The sequence below is a fragment of the Callorhinus ursinus genome, unplaced genomic scaffold (assembly GCF_003265705.2).
Source record: "Callorhinus ursinus isolate GAN/ISIS: 27379988/994484 unplaced genomic scaffold, GSC_fseal_2.0 scaffold10, whole genome shotgun sequence".
Lineage (NCBI taxonomy): Eukaryota > Metazoa > Chordata > Mammalia > Carnivora > Otariidae > Callorhinus > Callorhinus ursinus.
In genome coordinates this window covers 20,209,877-20,227,297 of record NW_027397072.1, presented here as the reverse complement: position 1 = coordinate 20,227,297, position 17,421 = coordinate 20,209,877, and the positions used below count along the sequence as shown (strand labels likewise).

Here is a 17,421-nt window from a genome sequence, read left to right as displayed (position 1 = left end):
ACAACAACAGATTTCAAAAACAGAGTTAAACAGACTTGGGAGAAGATACTTGCATCAAATATAAGCAAAAAAGGGTAGTACCTAGAAAATTAAAAATAACTCTTACAAACAAAAGGAAAAGGAAAAACACCCTAGCAGGAATATGGGCAAAAGATACAACCAGGAAATTCACTGAAGAGGAAAAGAAAAATCATGATCAATTAATCTAGTGATTGGTTAAATATACTTAAAACTGAAACCCCACACTCATCAGACTGGCAAAGAGCTAAAGTGAGGAGAGAATAGTGTAAGGATGTGAGAAAAAAGAACTCTCAATGCTTCTTATTTGAAGAGCAATGTGGTAGTGACCCAGTTAACATAAAAATGTACACAGATCCTCGGGATGCCTGGGTGGCTCAGTCGGTTAAGCGTCTGCCTTCGGCTCAGGTCATGATCCCAGGGTCCTGGGATCAAGCCCCGCATCGGGCTCCCTGCTCAGCAAGAGGCCTGCTTCTCCCTCTGCCTGCTGCTCCCCCTGCTTGTGCTCTCACTCTCTCTCTCTCTCTCTCTCTGGCAAATAAATAAAATCTTTAAAAAAAAAAATGTACACAGATCCTAAAGGAACTCTTATGTATAAAGTAGGAGGTATGTATGAGGGTGTTCGCTGCAGTGCTAGTGGTAAGAGTGAAAATTTCTAACAAAAAGGTTGTTTATCTAGAGGGAATGTCTCTCTGTAGAGAAAGGGATCTTTCCAAATGGGGTACATTCCTGTAACACAATATTTCATCAAAAATTGTATTACAGTCAACAACATTGTGTTACAAACTTCAAAGTTGCTAGAGACTAGTTCTTAATTGTTCTCACCACAAAGAAGACTTAATAATTGTGGGAGGTGGTAGAGGTGTTAGCTAACACTATACATATGGTAATGTATAAATGTATCAAACCAACACACTGTACCTCTTAAACTTACACAATGTTATATGTCAATTGTATGTCAGTAATAATAAAAAAATAACTAAAAAAATGATAGGACTGAATCTACATGTATTTATCTCTCAAGATGTATGCTGAAAAGAGCATATTATAGAAAAATATATACAGTATACAGCATTGTACAATATATATTTATAAACAATCTATATTACTCACCAATCCTTATATATATAATTATTAAAAATGGAGAAATTAGTTGCAGACAGATCAATTTAATCATTAATCATTCTACTACCTTTATTCAAACAAGACTATGCAAATATGATAAAATATTAACACAATGCTAATAACACTGTAAAATATGAATAATTATATGTGATGGGTATACATAGATTCTTAGTCTCTATATTTTCATAGATTTAAAAAATTCCCCCAAATAAAAATTAAATCTAAAAAACATAGTTTTAATTATTTATTTGTAAGTTTTCTTCTGAAAAAGACTGAATTTATATACATATAAGAACATTAACTCTGACAACACGAAGCTAGATTGTATCTTGATATCAACATTCCTCTGAGCACCTGGACACTCACCTGTGGTTATGAGTACTTAGGTTATGATCTCTCTATGCTAGTTCTCTGAACTGATTCACTTTTCACCCTCCACCCTGGAGCCCTGGCACTCACTCTCCTCTTAAAATCCTTTCCTCCCCCCTGGCCCCCATGAGAAAGAAGCATGTAATCCAGTGACAAAAGAGTCTTCTGCCACTTCACTCCCTAGATCACTGATTATCAACTGGAGCCATACTGCTTTTCCCCATCCTCAGGAAATACTGACAAACATTTGATAATGTTTTGAAGACATTTTTGGTAATCATATAACTGCTATGACATTTGGTTATCGTAACTGATATAAAGATGCTACTGGCCTCTAGTGTGTGAAAGCCAGGGATATTGCTAAACATCTTACAATATACAGGATGGCGCTCCACAACAAAGAATTATCTGGGGGACAATGCCAATAGTGTGAAAGGCTGAGAAAGCTTACTCTAGACCCTAGAAGGTGAATGGATCCCCACTCTTCTCCTCTCAGATGGGAAGCTGCTCTTTTGTGTGATTAAGGTCCCTTCTCTATCTGGTATTTGTTAGAGTCTCCTTAGCAATAATTCTCTTTTAGCCTATTTAAGGTGATCATATTCCTTATAATATACAAATATTTAATTTCACAATATGCATTCTTTAAAATCCTAATATAACAATATATTTATTTGTTCTTCTAAGACCGTAATGTTCTAAGACAGCAATTAAAGATGTACAATGGATTTATTTATTCACTTGACAAATTTTTACTGTGTCCTTACTATATATAACCCAAATACTATGCTACAAACCAGGAATAAAAGGGTAAGAATAGACAAGGTCCTTACCAAATGGCAGCCTAGGTGTGTAGTGGAGAAGCCAGGGATTTGTGAAATAATCACATGAACTAGTAAAAATCTGAAAATTATGGAGCAGAGCTATAAACATACATGTGAGACAGATACATGAATGAGGGAGATTTAAAATAATAGTTATGGAAGTAAGAGAAGGCTTCTTTTAAGGTGGTAATGTCTAAGCTGGCATCTGGAGAACATATAGGTGTTAACTACAGGAAATCTAGAGGGAGCGAGCTGGATTAAGGGAGCAGCATGTGCAAAGGCCCTGGGGAAGCAAGAGAACATGGTGAGTCTAAGGGACTCAAAGATGATCAGTAAACTTGGAATAGATGAAACAAGGGTTCTAAAGTGTCAATGAAAACGATACAGAAGCTCTCCCTGATATAGACTAAGAAAAGAGTGTCCCTACCTTGATGCCAGTGTGTCACATGGCGATCCTTTCCTCTTATGTGAGTCTGGGTTAGCAGGGTCGGATGAACTGTCCCCGAGGCCACTCATGTTGAAAAATTTCACACCTAAAAAGGAAGGACAACAATAAGAAATCTACCCTGGTGAACTTTCTAACCATAGGGGAGGAGGAAGCTCCCTTATGTTAGAAGATATCTAAACATTGTAGTCTCTTAATGAATAGCTAATTACAGCCATCATAAAAGCAACCACATCTATATAAAAGCACAGAATCATCAGCTAGTTATTGTTTCTACACTTTCTTTTCTGTATCTGTAAAACAAAAGTAATAAGCCCTTATGAAATCATAAAGGTTAATCAGGATGAAAATATTGTTAGAATAATGAAGTAGATACTGAAATTTTTTCAGAGAAAAATTCACGTTCAGATGTAAATGTAAAAACAATGTATAATTGGGAGTCAGGGAAATTATTTTTTATGTTTAGTTCAGATTATACTTTGAAAAGAACTTTAAACAACTTTTACTCACAAGGTCTGGGATTTTATATTGCTAAGAAAATAAATAATACATATACAATTAAAGTTAAAGCGATGAACTAGATTTGGTACTTACCAACTTTGAATTCTATACTCCTAACCTTGTGTCTATGTAGTCAGGCGACAAAGATCAAATGTTTAGTCTATGTTAGGATCTTGGTATAGATGCCAGAGAACACAAAGTCATTTCCCTGAGCATGCCAGCCAGGTCTCTCTCTCACATGCTGTGCCAGTTAGTGACTGCACTTACAGATCCCTTCTGACCTGTCCCTATCACCCACTAGGCTCCGTGGAATCCCTAATGGCACTCAGAATCCTATTCCTGGCCTTGGATTTATCACCACCTTTTGTATTTTATTAGTGCCAAACAACACACCTCCTCCATTCCCTTTCACTCCATCTACCCTTATAAAAGGCAAGAAAATTCCTGTTAAATGGAAAAAACCTTTAACTTTTCCTTAAATTATAAAATTACTAAACCACAGCAATGGCAGCTGTGCTTATAAAGTTTCTTATAAAGAATGCTGAGATCCGTAAGAATCGTCATCACATGGTTCTAATGACTACGTCTGAGAAAATCCTTTTCCTCTAGCCCTTTCTGAACACCAAAGACTGTCATTTCCCCTTTTCAGTGTATAAATAGTACCTAAAATTCTAATCACAAATTTATGATTTCATGCAACCATTTTGAATTTCTCCCATATTAGAAGTGCAGTTCATAAAACTCTCCAATGCCTAGGATTGTAGTCTTATAATTACTTTTTAATTTTCTCTTTTACTCATTTCAATTGGTATCTATGTCCTGTCAATTCTTCCTTAATAAGAGATCTTAGATTGTCCCTTCCTTCTTTATTCTCATATATAGTTATGATTCCAGTTGGAACCAAATGCCTCATTCTGGATTAATGCAAGATCTGTGTATCTGGTTTCTCAATTCCAGTCACTCTCACTTCTAATCTGTCCTATAAACAGCACCTAAACCATTCCTGCTCAGATGTCATTTTCAAGGTATCAGTTCCCTGATGAAGAATCAACTGGATCCCCCTACTGGAGCATGGTGGTTAAAAGCATGGGCTCTGGGGTCAGAAAGGCCTTAAATTTAAGCCCTGGCTTAATCACTACCTGCTTATTCTTGGGCAATGTATGTAATCTCCTTAAACCTAATTCCTCATCTGTAACACAGGGATAATAATCACCTTCACCTACCTTCAGGTTTGTTGTGAGGATTGAATAGTGCATGTAAAGAGCACAATGAAGTTCCTGGAGAAGCTAGATATTGTCATTACCCCTCTGCAGACAGAGAGCTCCACGAGGGGCAGTGTTCACTTGGTGGATAACTCATCCCAAACCTCCTCACTGATAAATACAATGGATGCTTTTCATTCCTTCATTTATTAGTGCTCAATATCTGCTATTATTATTATTATTTTACTGGACTCCCTGGAGCAGCATTTGAAATAATTACCTTCTGAAACATTGTCATCCATTGGCTTCTGTGATCCCACACCTCCTTCATACTTAAATAAATTTATCATGCATCAGGCACCGTGCTAAAAGCTGAGCAAATAATGGACAGCAAAAAAAGAGGTTTCTGCCCTCATGGAGTGAGAGACATAAACAGGTAAGACACAAAAATAACATGTAATTTTAACCTGTGAAAAAAGTTACAAAGGAAAAGAATAGGGCTCATAGAAAAGCCATAGAGGAGACCTAATTTTAATTGGGAGATCACCTGAGCCTTCTCTGAAGAGGTGATGTTTAAGTCATGACCTGAGGGATTACGATTAGTGTGGTTTTCTTCTTACCTTATTCTGAGTACTTTTTGTCCAATTCTTCGGAGTCAGAAGTCCTCATGGCCCTAACATCCTAGGCTTCTTTTTCCCTCCAACTATATACATTATCCTTGGGTGATACCACTCACTCAACATGACTTCAAAACACATCTCTATACGGACTATCCCCGAAACTCCATCTCTAGCTCAGACCTCCTGGGTCTCAGACCCCGAATCCAATTCTCCATCAGATATCTCTATCCAGATGTCACACAGGCACCTCAAATTCAACTTTCCAGAATGAACTTAACATCACCTCATGTATTTCTTCTCTCAGTCGGTATGCTGGAGTCATTCTAGCCTCTTCTCTCGTACCCCACATGCAAGCAGACACCAAGATTTGTCAATTTTTATTTCCTAAATATGTCCAAAATCCATCCCTTCCTTATATCCTCCTCTCATCACCTCCTGATGGACTATTAAAATAACTTTCCAGATGGTCTCCCTGAGCCACCAGAGGAGGCTATCAAAAATATGTCTGATCATCTCAATCTTTGCTTAAAACCCTTCACTAGATCCTCACTGCCCACAGGACATTTAACCTCCTTGACATAATATGTAAAGTTTCCATCAGCTCTCACCTACTGTGTGCCTATTATAGAACTTGGTGAATAAGTGACTAAACATCTGTTCAATCAAGTATTTATAGATTATAGATTTTTTATAAGTTTTTTTAAAGATTTTATTTGTTAGAGCGAGAGAGACAGAGCGAGCACAAGCAAGGGGAGAAGCAGGCTCCCTGCTGGGCAAGAAGCCTGATGCGCGACTCAATCCCAGGACCCTGGAATCATGACCTGAGCCAAAGGCAGACACTTAACTGACTGAGCCACCCAGACATCCCTAGATTATAGATTTTTTAAAAAAGATTTTATCTACTTATTTCAGAGAGAGAGAGAGAGAGAGAGGCAGCACACAAGCCTGAGCAACAGGAGGGGCAGAAGGAGAAGACTCCCCACTGAGCCGAGAGCCCAATGTGGGGCTCAATCCCAGGACCCTGGGATCACAACCTGAGCTGAAGGCAGATGCTTAACCGACTGAGCCACCAGGCACCTGCAGATTATAGATGTTATATATATTATATATGACATATATATATATATATACACACACACATACAGACACACACACACACACACACACACACACACACACATGTAAACAGATATATACACATGTAGTTTAGTTTTGACCCTAAGGAAGACTTTAAAAATAAAACCCTTGTTTATATTTCATGTTCCCAGCAAAGGTAAGCATTAGTTTGAAAACTTCAAATTGTTCTCAATGTGGGTAGCCCTAACTTAGCAACAAATATTTATTGAGCTCCTAGTATATGCCAGCCTCTGTTTGAGGTGCTGGGGATACAGCCGTGAATAAAATTTATCAAAATCACTGTCCTCATAGAGGTACATTCTATTGTGAGAGAGAGACAATAAATAAAATTAATAAAATTTAAAAAGTAGATTATAGAGTATATTAGAAGTGATAAGTGTTACACAGACAAAGCAGGTGAGGATAGAGACGTGTGTGGAAGGGAAGGGACAGCGATTTTAAGTAGCATAGTTAAGAAAAGCTTCATTGAGAAGGTGAGATATGAGCAAAGACCTGAAGGAGGGGAGGGGGAGGGAAAGGTGTCTGGAGGAGGAGTGCTCCCGCTAGGGCAAAGGGAAGGGCTGTAAGGCCTTGAAGGCCAGAGCAGCACAGCTACGCTTTTCCAGAAACAGGAAGGAGGTCAGTGTAGCCAGAGCCCGGGAATGAGGAAGTAGATGAGCTCAGAAAGATCACAAGAGGCTACACTGTGTAAGGCCACCAAAACCGTTTGAAAGACTTTAGCTTTATTCTGATTGAATTAGGCAATCAGTGGAGGATAAAGAACAGAGGAATGACAAGATCTGATTTTCATTCTAAGACTTCTGCTATGAAGGGTAAGTACAATCTTTCTCATCCAAGTAATTTGGTATTTAAGTTTCCAACTGCTAAATGGCCTTTTTCATTTGGATATCTCACTGTCACCTCAAACTCAACATGTAATAAGATATGTTTTTATATTCTCTAAGTTCCAGACTTCTATTAATGATGAGCTGCATTGTCGATTAATGTCATCATAAAAAATACCTGTTAAATCTCTTGTGGTGGGGAGGAGATGAAGGGCCTATGATAAGGAAAATAATTACAATTTAAGGTGGACAACCTCAGTGTAAAGGCAAATATGCCAGACTTGTAATAACAACCACCACAACAAAAAAGATGTCAAAAGACCTGGCATGCTTGTTAGCATCTATTCTGGAACCCAAACCCAAATAAGAATAATCATCTAATTAACACAACTGCTACTTTCTTTTCCTTATGGAAATTCACAGAAGCATAAATGAGGTTAACCAAATATCAGAGAAGAAGCCTCTTCATTTATATTTATAGAGATTTCTATTCACATAGAAATAAAATGTAGTATTTTTAAACGTATTAACGCAACAAATTTTATAATAATGAAGGAGCATTAACTTTAAACTTTTCAACAGAAGTAGAAATAAAAGAGAGCAGAAAACGAAGAGGGGGAAGAAAATGAAAGAGAAGACTCTAGAGTTTGCTAAACCAAAGGAAAGCAAATAGCTAACTCCCTACTTCCTGCTCAGGGACTACTTCTTAACTTCCTTATCTTCCCATCTTTTCTGTTTCCAAAGACATTAGGTTATACCCATCTGAGAATTTACCCATCTGGAATTCTACTGGCTGCCAAAATTGAAAGGGCCATATACTTCTTCTTATACTACGCTATAAATTATAACTCTCCTGCTTGTCTCCCCTTCTATATTATGAACTCAAAGACAGTTACTAGATCTTTTCACTGTATATCCAGTATCTAACATAATGCCTAAAAGATATAAAAGCTAAAATAGGTGATGAGTTAGAAGTGATAAAGCCCTTAGCTAATACAAGATTTAAAAGTTTAAAGGATATTTAAAATATTTTATGGTTAAATATTTTCTGGAATCTTTCATAAAGCTTTGGAATTCTTTCCTATAATTGAGAAATTGAGCTTACTTGAAATCCTTGTTACCCTGTGTTCAATGCGGGGGGGCAGGGGGACCAAAAAACCTGTCTTCTTGATCTAGAAATTGGAGAATATCTCTTCTGATTTTGAAAAGGTAAAAATCTACTATTTTGGGGAAACCTCACACAATATTTCATAGTACTGTAGAGACATGAAGTCATGTTACAGTCCTACAACTGTAAACATAAATAATACAATTTTGATACAACAAATAATTTTGAACAAAAATAAACCTAGATTTAAAACAAGATTCCCAATACTGTGCTCCCCTCAGACTACTGGCTGGACTGGCATCTTCTAAATTTATCTGAGATTCTGGGGCTGAGGAGACATTAGACAATAATTCAACAGCAGCCAGACAGGCTGGCCTACCAAAATAAGAGCCAACAATAAGAAGCTATGAGAGAGTCACCAACAATGTGCTGATGATATGATTCTGGTATTAACTGCTTTCTATTTACAAAACACAATACACAGATAGTGGGATGCAAAACCTCTGATGAGTGAAAACTATTACAGCTGTTCTATTTGTGGAATGCTTTACATTTGGCAGTAAGGGTACTTAAATAAGGTTCATTAAGAAAAGATATGTTGGTTTCAGAAAGGAAACCAACCTGCCTACCACCTTTTTAAAAAGAGGTAAGGTTTCTACGTAAAAGTACTCTGTTGATTTGAAGAGTTGCTAAGTTATACCCAAACAACCTCATGCAATCTGTAGAGAACAGTTTTAGGAATTAGAAACCACATCCATCTCAAATAGACCAGACAAAACCAAACAGGTGGGGCTGAAGAAATAGGTCAATGTTTTGTATTTCAATTGAATTATAAATTTCTAGAACATAAGACATTTTGTCACTCATCCCCCAGACTTAGCTGAGAACCATATAATTTGAAAAATAAGTAACAATATATTAGTAAACAACTCTAATAATACACTTTAAAATGCTTAGCGGGCAATTAGCACAAAACAGCACAGACATGATGAGAAGGGCATTCTGCGAGCTAAACCTCTCCTAGTTGACAGCTGTATGAGAAGAATCACACAGGAAAATCATGATAAACAAAGAACTCCTGCACTGGGCAACTGCCATATGGAAATATTTCTCAGACTAGCGTCCTCAGACACCTAGGGTTCTCTGAAAGAAGTTTTCAATTTTCTTGTCTTTTTGTTGCCTTGTCAACTGAAATCTTTCCCATGTGATAAGAAAGTATGGGGACTTTGGGATTTTCACCATCCTTTTTATGGCTGAATAATTTTCCATTGTTTGGATATTCTACATTTTGTTTATCCATCAGTTGATGGACATTAGGTTTTTCCATTTCAGGGCCTTTTAATCAATAACTGATTCTGTGAACATTTATATGCATAAATGTGAGCATGTCTTCAATTCTCTTGGTATTCTTAGAGTGGAACTGCTAAGTCATACTGTAATTCTCTTTAGCTTTTTGAGGAACTGCCAAACTGTCTTCCACAGTGGCTATCTCACCTTAAATTTTTACTAGCAATGTACAATTGTTCCAATGTCTCCACAACCTCACCAAATTTGTTATCTTCTGTTTTGTAATCTTATATTAATTCTGGCCATCGTAGGAGGTGTGAAATGGTATCTCATTACAGTTTTGATTTGCATTTATTTCCCTAATGTGCTTTTTCATGTGCTTATTGGCCATTTGTATATCTTCTTTGGAGAATGTCTATTCAGGTCCTTTGCCCATTTTTAAATTGGGTTATTTGTCTTTTTATTTTTGGGTCATGAGAGTTCTTTATATTAGGGTACTAAGCCTCTAACAGATATATGATTTGTGAACATTTTGTTTTATGAACGAAGTCTTTAATTTGATGAAATCCAATTTATCTACTTTTTCTAGTGGAGTAAGTGCAATGCCTGGACTTCCTTAAAGAGTTTCTATTGATTGTTATTTTTCCTGTGTATACGCCTTACTTTCTTGTTTCTTTGAATGCCTCCTAATTTTTTGTTAAAAACCAGGTATTTTGAAGCCAATGCCTAAACAAAGATTCCCTAAATGTCTGGAAACAAAAAGTCTCTCTGAATCCACAAAGCCAGAGACCAGAACTCAGATGCTGGCTATCTCCCTGGCCCAGAAAGGAACCCCTGCCATAAGTCTCTGCCATAAATGGCGTGCCAGTATCTGAACTCTTACAGCCAGGAATAAAAAACAAAGGCAAAGAAATGGATCAAAACAATAAATTCTTAAAAATAAAGACAACATTTTTTCTCATTTCATTGATTCTATAAAACATCAGATTTTTCTTAAAAAAAAATCCCATGCAAAATCTTATTTATATTTACTACGTTAATAATAAAGACATTGTCGGTTTTCTTTTGGTTGTGTTCACTGTTTCCTTTGCTGTGCGAAAGCTTTTTATCTTGATGAAGTCCCAATAGTTCATCTTTGCCCTTGCTTCCCTTGCCTTTGCCGATGTTTCTAGGAAGAAGTTGCTGCAGGTGAGGTCGAAGAGGTTGCTGCCTGTGTTCTCCTCTAGGATTTTGATGACTCCTGTCTCACAGTTAGGTCTTTCATCCATTTTGAGTCTATTTTTGTGTGTGGTATAAGGAAATGGTCCAGTTTCATTCTTCTGCATGTGGCTGTCCAGTTCTCCCAACACCATTTGTTGAAGAGACTGTTTTTTTTTCCATTGGACATTCTTTCCTGCTTTGTTGAAGATTAGTTGACCATAGAGTTGAGGGTCCATTTCTGGCCTCTCTATTACTGTTTCACTGATCTATGTGTCTGTTTTTGTGCCAGTACCATACTGTCTTGATAGCCAAACTATGGAAAGAGCCGAAATGTCCATCAGCAGATGAATAGATAAAGAAGATGTGATATAGATATATACAATGGAATATTATGCAGCCATCAAAAAAAGAAATCTTGCCATTTGCAACAACGTGGATGGAACTAGAGGGTATTATGTTAGGCGAAATAAGTCAATCAGAGAAGGACATGTATCATATGATCTCACTGATATGAGGAATTCTTAATCTCAGGAAACAAACTGAGGGTTGCTGGAGTGGTGGGGGGTGGAAGGGAAGGGGTGGTTGGGTGATGGACACTGGGGAGGGTATGTGCTATGGTGAGCGCTGTGAATTGTGTAAGACTGATGAATCACAGACCTGTACCTCTGAAACAAATAATACATTATATGTTTGAAAAAAAAAAAAAGAAGATAGTAGGAAGGGAAAAATGAAGGCGGGGAAATCGGAAGGGGAGATGAACCATGAGAGACTATGGACTCTGAGAAACAAACTGAGGGTTTTAGAGGGGAGGGGGTGGGGGGATGGGTTAGCCTGGTGATGAGTATTAAAGAGGGCACATACTGAATGGAGCACTGGGTGTTATACACAAACAATGAATCATGGAACACTACATCAAAAACTAATGATGTAATGTATGGTGATTAACATATATAATAAAATAAAATTAAAAAATAAAGACATTATCAAGGACTTGGTAACTTAAATTCTAAAAGTATGTAATGTTTGAAAAACTGCATTTAATCAATTTGTTTACCATTAAAAGTTTATCCTATAGATTAAGAGAATGCTTTCTTTGCATTATTTTTTCTAAATGGAGAGTAAGTTTGGAAAAGCTATAAAAGTTTATTTTTTGGGGTGCCTGGGTGGCTCAGTCGGTTAAGCGACTGCCTTCGGCTCAGGTCATGATCCTGGAGTCCCAGGATCGAGTCCCGCATCGGGCTCCCTGCTCAGCAGGGAGTCTGCCTCTCCCTCTGACCTTCTTCCCTCTCATGCTCTCTCTCTATCATTCTCTCTCTCTCTCAATAAATAAAAATCTTTATAAAAAAAAAATTTTAAAGTTTATTTTTTGTTTTCTATTAACAAAAATATAGGAAAAAGAAAAAAATCAAAATTTAAAACCCAATATTTTAAATTCCTCACATTGACTTTATTTAAAATTTAATTTTTAAGATTAAAAAAATAAACATATATGCATTCACCTTGCTAAAATACTCCTGTTGTATGAATTTGTACCTGAGGAAAGATAGTCAGCATATGAAATACATATTTGTGGCAGCTAACTTATTAATACAACTGGGCAGAAACAACCCTCAACATTTCCTTGCAAATCCATGAAATTGGATGATTCCAGTTATTGTACAACATTGGGTAACTGCAGATACACTGTACAAGTCTTCCAAAAATTAGTTCTATATCATTCTAACTTGTGGAAAATATATTGGTATTTCTTAAAATAAATAAAATAAAAGAGATTAAAATCAGTCTTCCTGACCCCAGCTCTCTTTAACTGAGTAAACAACAAAATAAGTGTTATTTACTTGTACATGCACAGGAGAAAAGTTTATTAAAAAAATAGGTTAGCAAAGTAACAGCCTTAAAAAATGAAAATGGTGATCAGAGAGACAAAACTAAGTGATAAAAATTTCACTGTCTCTCTCTTCCCTCTCTCAGATTCAAATACAAATGAGCAGAAAATCAGCTAGAAGCTGCGGCCAGAAGAGAATGAAGATCAACATTAGACAAAGATAATTCACAGATGATTATTCAAATCAAAATCACATTTACCACATAAAACTATTCCAATATCTAGGGGCGCCTGGGTGGCTCAGTCAGTTAAACACTTGACTCTTGGTTTTGGCTCAGGTCATGATCTCAGGATGATGAGATTGTGCTTGGCATGGAGTCCGCTTGAGTTTCTCTCTCCCCCTCTTCCTTTGCCCCGCCCCCTGCTCACATGCATGTGCGTGTGCTCTCTCTCTCTCTCTCTCTAAAATAAATAAATCTTTAAAAAAATATTCCAATGTCTAAAATAAAGGGCTAAGTCCCTGATCAGAAGTTGTTCAATTTTCCTCAAATATATCAGAAACTCATTTCAGAATACAGTATGGTTAAATGTACATATATAAACCAGTAAAAGAAAAATAAATATAGTAAAATTTGATCCTTAAAGTTATAAGGTAACAGAAGTACCAAAGTAATAGAGCTGCATGTCAATTATTTGCCAAAACAATGGAATTATATTTCGAGGGCATTAGAAAATGATTAAGTCAGGTAAACCTCCAGTTAATTTCAGGGTCATCCCCCCAACTGCAGCAGAAGGGACATGAATAAAATCACAATATAAATGTACATACAATCTTCACTGCCCAAATTTATAGAAGAATATGTACTTTTTAAAGCCTAGCTTAAAACTTAAGTCATCTCACTTGATTCATTTTTTTTTTCTTTTTTTGGCAAAAACCTTATTAAGACCCACTGGGAAATGAAAAAAAAAATCCCCAAGCATTTCAGGTGAATAATTGGTCAAACAGCATTAACATTTCCTCAATGATCATACTAATTGAACTAGCTATATTCCTTCCAGTGCAATGCTCAACAAAAGGATAACTCTAAACAAGTGAAAATCAAATTTCACTTTCCAGCATTCTCAACAGAGTAACTATGAAAATAATGGTTATATTCCATAATCAATGGAAAATAATGTAAACTTTCAGAATCAGAGGAACCCTAGCAATTGTCATCTAGTGCACTGCTTCTCAAACTTTTTGACTATAGGCCACTTAAGACTACACAAAATGCCTATCTTGCCTGTTTTCACTTGCACAGTATGAAGTCAACAACAAAGAATTTGAGAGGAACAATAAAAAAGGTTCACAAAAAAAGAGGCCTATTAATATGCATTTAAAGGATATAACAATTTAATAATATATATATTGTTTATGCATATTCTCTGTATTAGCTCATTTATTCCTCACGACTGCTCTATGAAGTATGTATTATTATTATTTCTACTTACAGAATCGCTGAGTTCCAACAGTTTTATCTTACTGATAAAGAAAGTACTGTCTGACAATAATGATGATGATGACGATGATGAAAATGATGATGATGATCAACACTTAACACAGGATTTATTATATGCCAATCATTGTTCTAAGCATCTAACTTATTTACTCATAAACCTTACTGATTCATTCACTCATAAAATATGAGACAAGTAATACTATAATCCATTTTAGAAATGAGGAAACCGAGGCATAGAAACATTATTTAATCTGCTCAACTTCATCAAGCGGCAGAGGTAAAAATCATTTTTGGGTAGTTCGTTCCAGATTCTGGCTATGCTTTAACTTATATAACTAAATTACAGTCATATAACTGATAAGTAGAAAAGCCAACAATAGATTCCCAACTTTTGCTTTTGCTTCTAAACTAAAATCCTTCTTCCTTAGTTTTCCCAGAAAAGCTGACATTAAATTATGCCACTTCTAGAAACCGTGGTGGTATTTACAAGAATTTCAAACACACGAACAGAGAGTCTTCTCATTCTTAGTCCAAACATTACACATAAATAAATAAAATTGATTAAGTATCTAATTCTGACTTCTCTTGGCATTATAATATAAAACAATTGTTTCCTGTAAGATGTAATTCACTTTAAAATGTAAATGTGCAGGACGCCTGGGTGGCTCAGTCGTTAAGCGTCTGCCTTCGCTCAGGTCATGGTCCCAGGGTCCTGGGATGGAGCCCCGCATGGGGCTTCTTGCTCAGCGGGAAGCCTGCTTCTCCCTTCCCACTCCCCCTGCTTGTGTTCCCTCTCTGTCTCTCTCTCTCTCTGTCAAATAAATAAATAAAATCTTTTTAAAAAAATAATAAGAATAAAATGTAAATGTGCTATTTCCTTAAGATAAAAAATTTTGCCATTACAAACCCTATTTTTTGTCCAAAAACCAGTAAATCTTGTTGGATTTTAAGATTATATGTATACATATACATATAAAATTCTTTTCAATAACACCCAAATCATCTTTAGGATTCTACCTTTTGGAATTTGGGGCTCCTACCATGTTTTAACAGACTTTCTCCTGAAAAAAATCTTTATAGGCCTTGTTCTACCAGACAAGGTTCTCAGTTAACAAATCCATGAATCTCCAAAGTCCCACATCATAGTCTCTTTAGAAAGGAACACAGATGGAAAGACATCTCAAGCTCCAAATGAGTGCTCCTGTACAAAACAGCTGGCCTGTACTCTTCCAAAATGCCAGTTTTATGGAAGACAAAGAAAAGCTGATAAAGAATTCCAGGTTAAGAAACCAAATAGCTGTAAAAACTGCACAATGTGTGATTCTGGATCAGACGACTGATAAAATTCTAATACGAACTATAAACTAAATAATAACAATAATGAAAATGTTTCCTGAATTTCATTATTATATTATGGTTAAGTAGGAGAAACATATTGAATATTTAGGAGTGGAAGATCATAAATGTCTACAACTTATTCTCAAATGATTCACTGTCATCATAGTGGTGGTGGTGGTGGGAGAGGAGGAGCAAAAATAGGAGTAAAGTACACAGAGAGAGAAAGTAAATGATAACAAAATGTTTACAATTGGTGAAAGTGGGCAATGGGCATACCAACCTTGCAACTATATAACAGGTTTAAAATTGTTTTTGATAAATGTTAAGGGGAAATAGAAAAGATAAAAGTTTTCATTGTGATATGAAGAAAAAGGATTTTCTCAGAGTCACTCAATGAACAATGAGCTACAGAAAAAGACACCCACACCAGAGATCAATCATTAGATCATTCTGTTTTCTCTCTCTTTCTCTTTCATAAAGTCATGGTACTAACATTCTCTTCCTGAAAACTCTTAGAGAGAGGGCTCTCCTATGTGATTAAAATTTCTCTGAATTATAATACATCCTACTCTGCAAAATGGCTTTTTAATATTCAAAAGAGTTTATTAACTCACTTCTCTCTCTCTATTGAGAATTAGTCTGATTTCAAATAACAGAAAATATAAGTTAATAAATACAATGTATCACCAGTTCATAAAGCCAGAAATCTGGAGTGGGTTCTAGAAACCAATGACATTTTTGAAATGAGAAGTAGCAGGATCAAATGAATTATCTTCTCAAGTCATTTTGTACCTCCAGTCCCCCCTGCTTTAAAGCTCTCTGCCAACAAACAGTCTCGCTTCCATCTCCCAAATTCAGTTTATTCCAAACACAGGTGTTGCCTGTCAACCAACTAAATTTAACTGCCTTTAGCTTCTACGATTGCTGAACCCCACCCTTCCACGTTGACAGCTATCACTCTCGATGGTGACAACCTTCTCCTTTAAAGTGACTGGGTTGTGTGCGGCTGGGGCAGGGAGGAGGGGAGTTTCTGAAATGCTGATATTGTTCTACTTCTTAACCTGTTTAACAAATATGTTTGGCACATGATAACTCAAGAGTTCTACACTTAAAATTTGAAAGTTTTATCTGTATAATGTATAATCTGTTAATTTAAAAAACTTCCTGCTGGAAGTCTTCCACTTACTGATTTATCAGTTTCTGGTTAATCTTCAGCTTTTTACCTACTGTCCTGGCTTGGTGAACGTTTATTTTTCTAACTACAGGCCGTGATCATTATCATGTTCATGGATTCACAAGTACTAGTACAAGTACGCAACTCACAAACTCTTAGAAAACAACTATGTAAAAATTCCCAAATGTAAAAAAAAAAAAGGGCACCAAATATAGATTTAATGACTGCATACATGTTAGAAATATACAGATCAAAGCTAGGGATGGTTCAGTATAGTTTTTCTGGTTGCCACTTTTAATTCAATGAGGGTCTCATTGTAAAATATTGATATAAACCCTATATTCATTTCAACATGCAATAAAGTGGTTCATAAAATGTAATATAGAACTTCTCTAACATTTTCCTTTAGGAATGTCAGCACATGTTTTAGAATAACCTTGAAGCTCTCAAATTAAACACATTATTTCCATTAACAAAAAGAGTCAACAGGTAATCATTTTCCCTCCATACTTTTGATAGAGACAAAGTTCTTTAAAAACAGAGCTAATTCCCACCTGGGAGACTTCTTTGTTCATAATGAGTCCTCAAAACAGATATGGTCAAATCTAGTACTCCGGAGGGTACCTTCCAGGGGAGTGGGGTAGCGAGGTTTCCAGAGATGGCTCTAGTTTCTTCACTCTCACCTCATTTAAGGCCAATTACGCAAACAACTAAAAGGAGAGGAAAAAAAGTAAAAGCAGAAGGGAGGTTAGACTGCCATTTTATTCTCTAAGAAATGACAAAGGTCAAAAATGCTGCATAAGGAAAAAAAATACAACTTTTAAAGCCATATGGAGAAATTCTTCCAATAGACAATGGACTAAGATTTTACAGCTGAAGTCCTTTCTGGTGATTAGATACGTATTCCTATTTAAAACTGTTACTTAGG

General features: G+C 36.2%; 1 protein-coding gene across 7 annotated transcripts in view; it reads right to left on the bottom strand.

The window, feature by feature from the left end:
• NCOA1 (nuclear receptor coactivator 1) overlaps positions 1–17,421 on the bottom strand; it is a 243,317-nt gene that overhangs the window by 90,362 nt on the left and 135,534 nt on the right. For 6 of the 7 annotated variants that reach the window (XM_025867841.2, XM_073897063.1, XM_025867835.2 and 3 more), the window contains 2 exons: positions 17,048–17,203; positions 2,761–2,866 (listed from right to left, as the gene is read on the bottom strand). In XM_025867841.2, the coding sequence (XP_025723626.1) occupies positions 2,761–2,849 (89 nt within the window). In that variant the 5' untranslated portion in view covers positions 2,850–2,866; positions 17,048–17,203. The remainder of the gene's footprint in view (positions 1–2,760; positions 2,867–17,047; positions 17,204–17,421) is intronic. The other variant, XM_073897064.1, reaches the window with a different exon arrangement.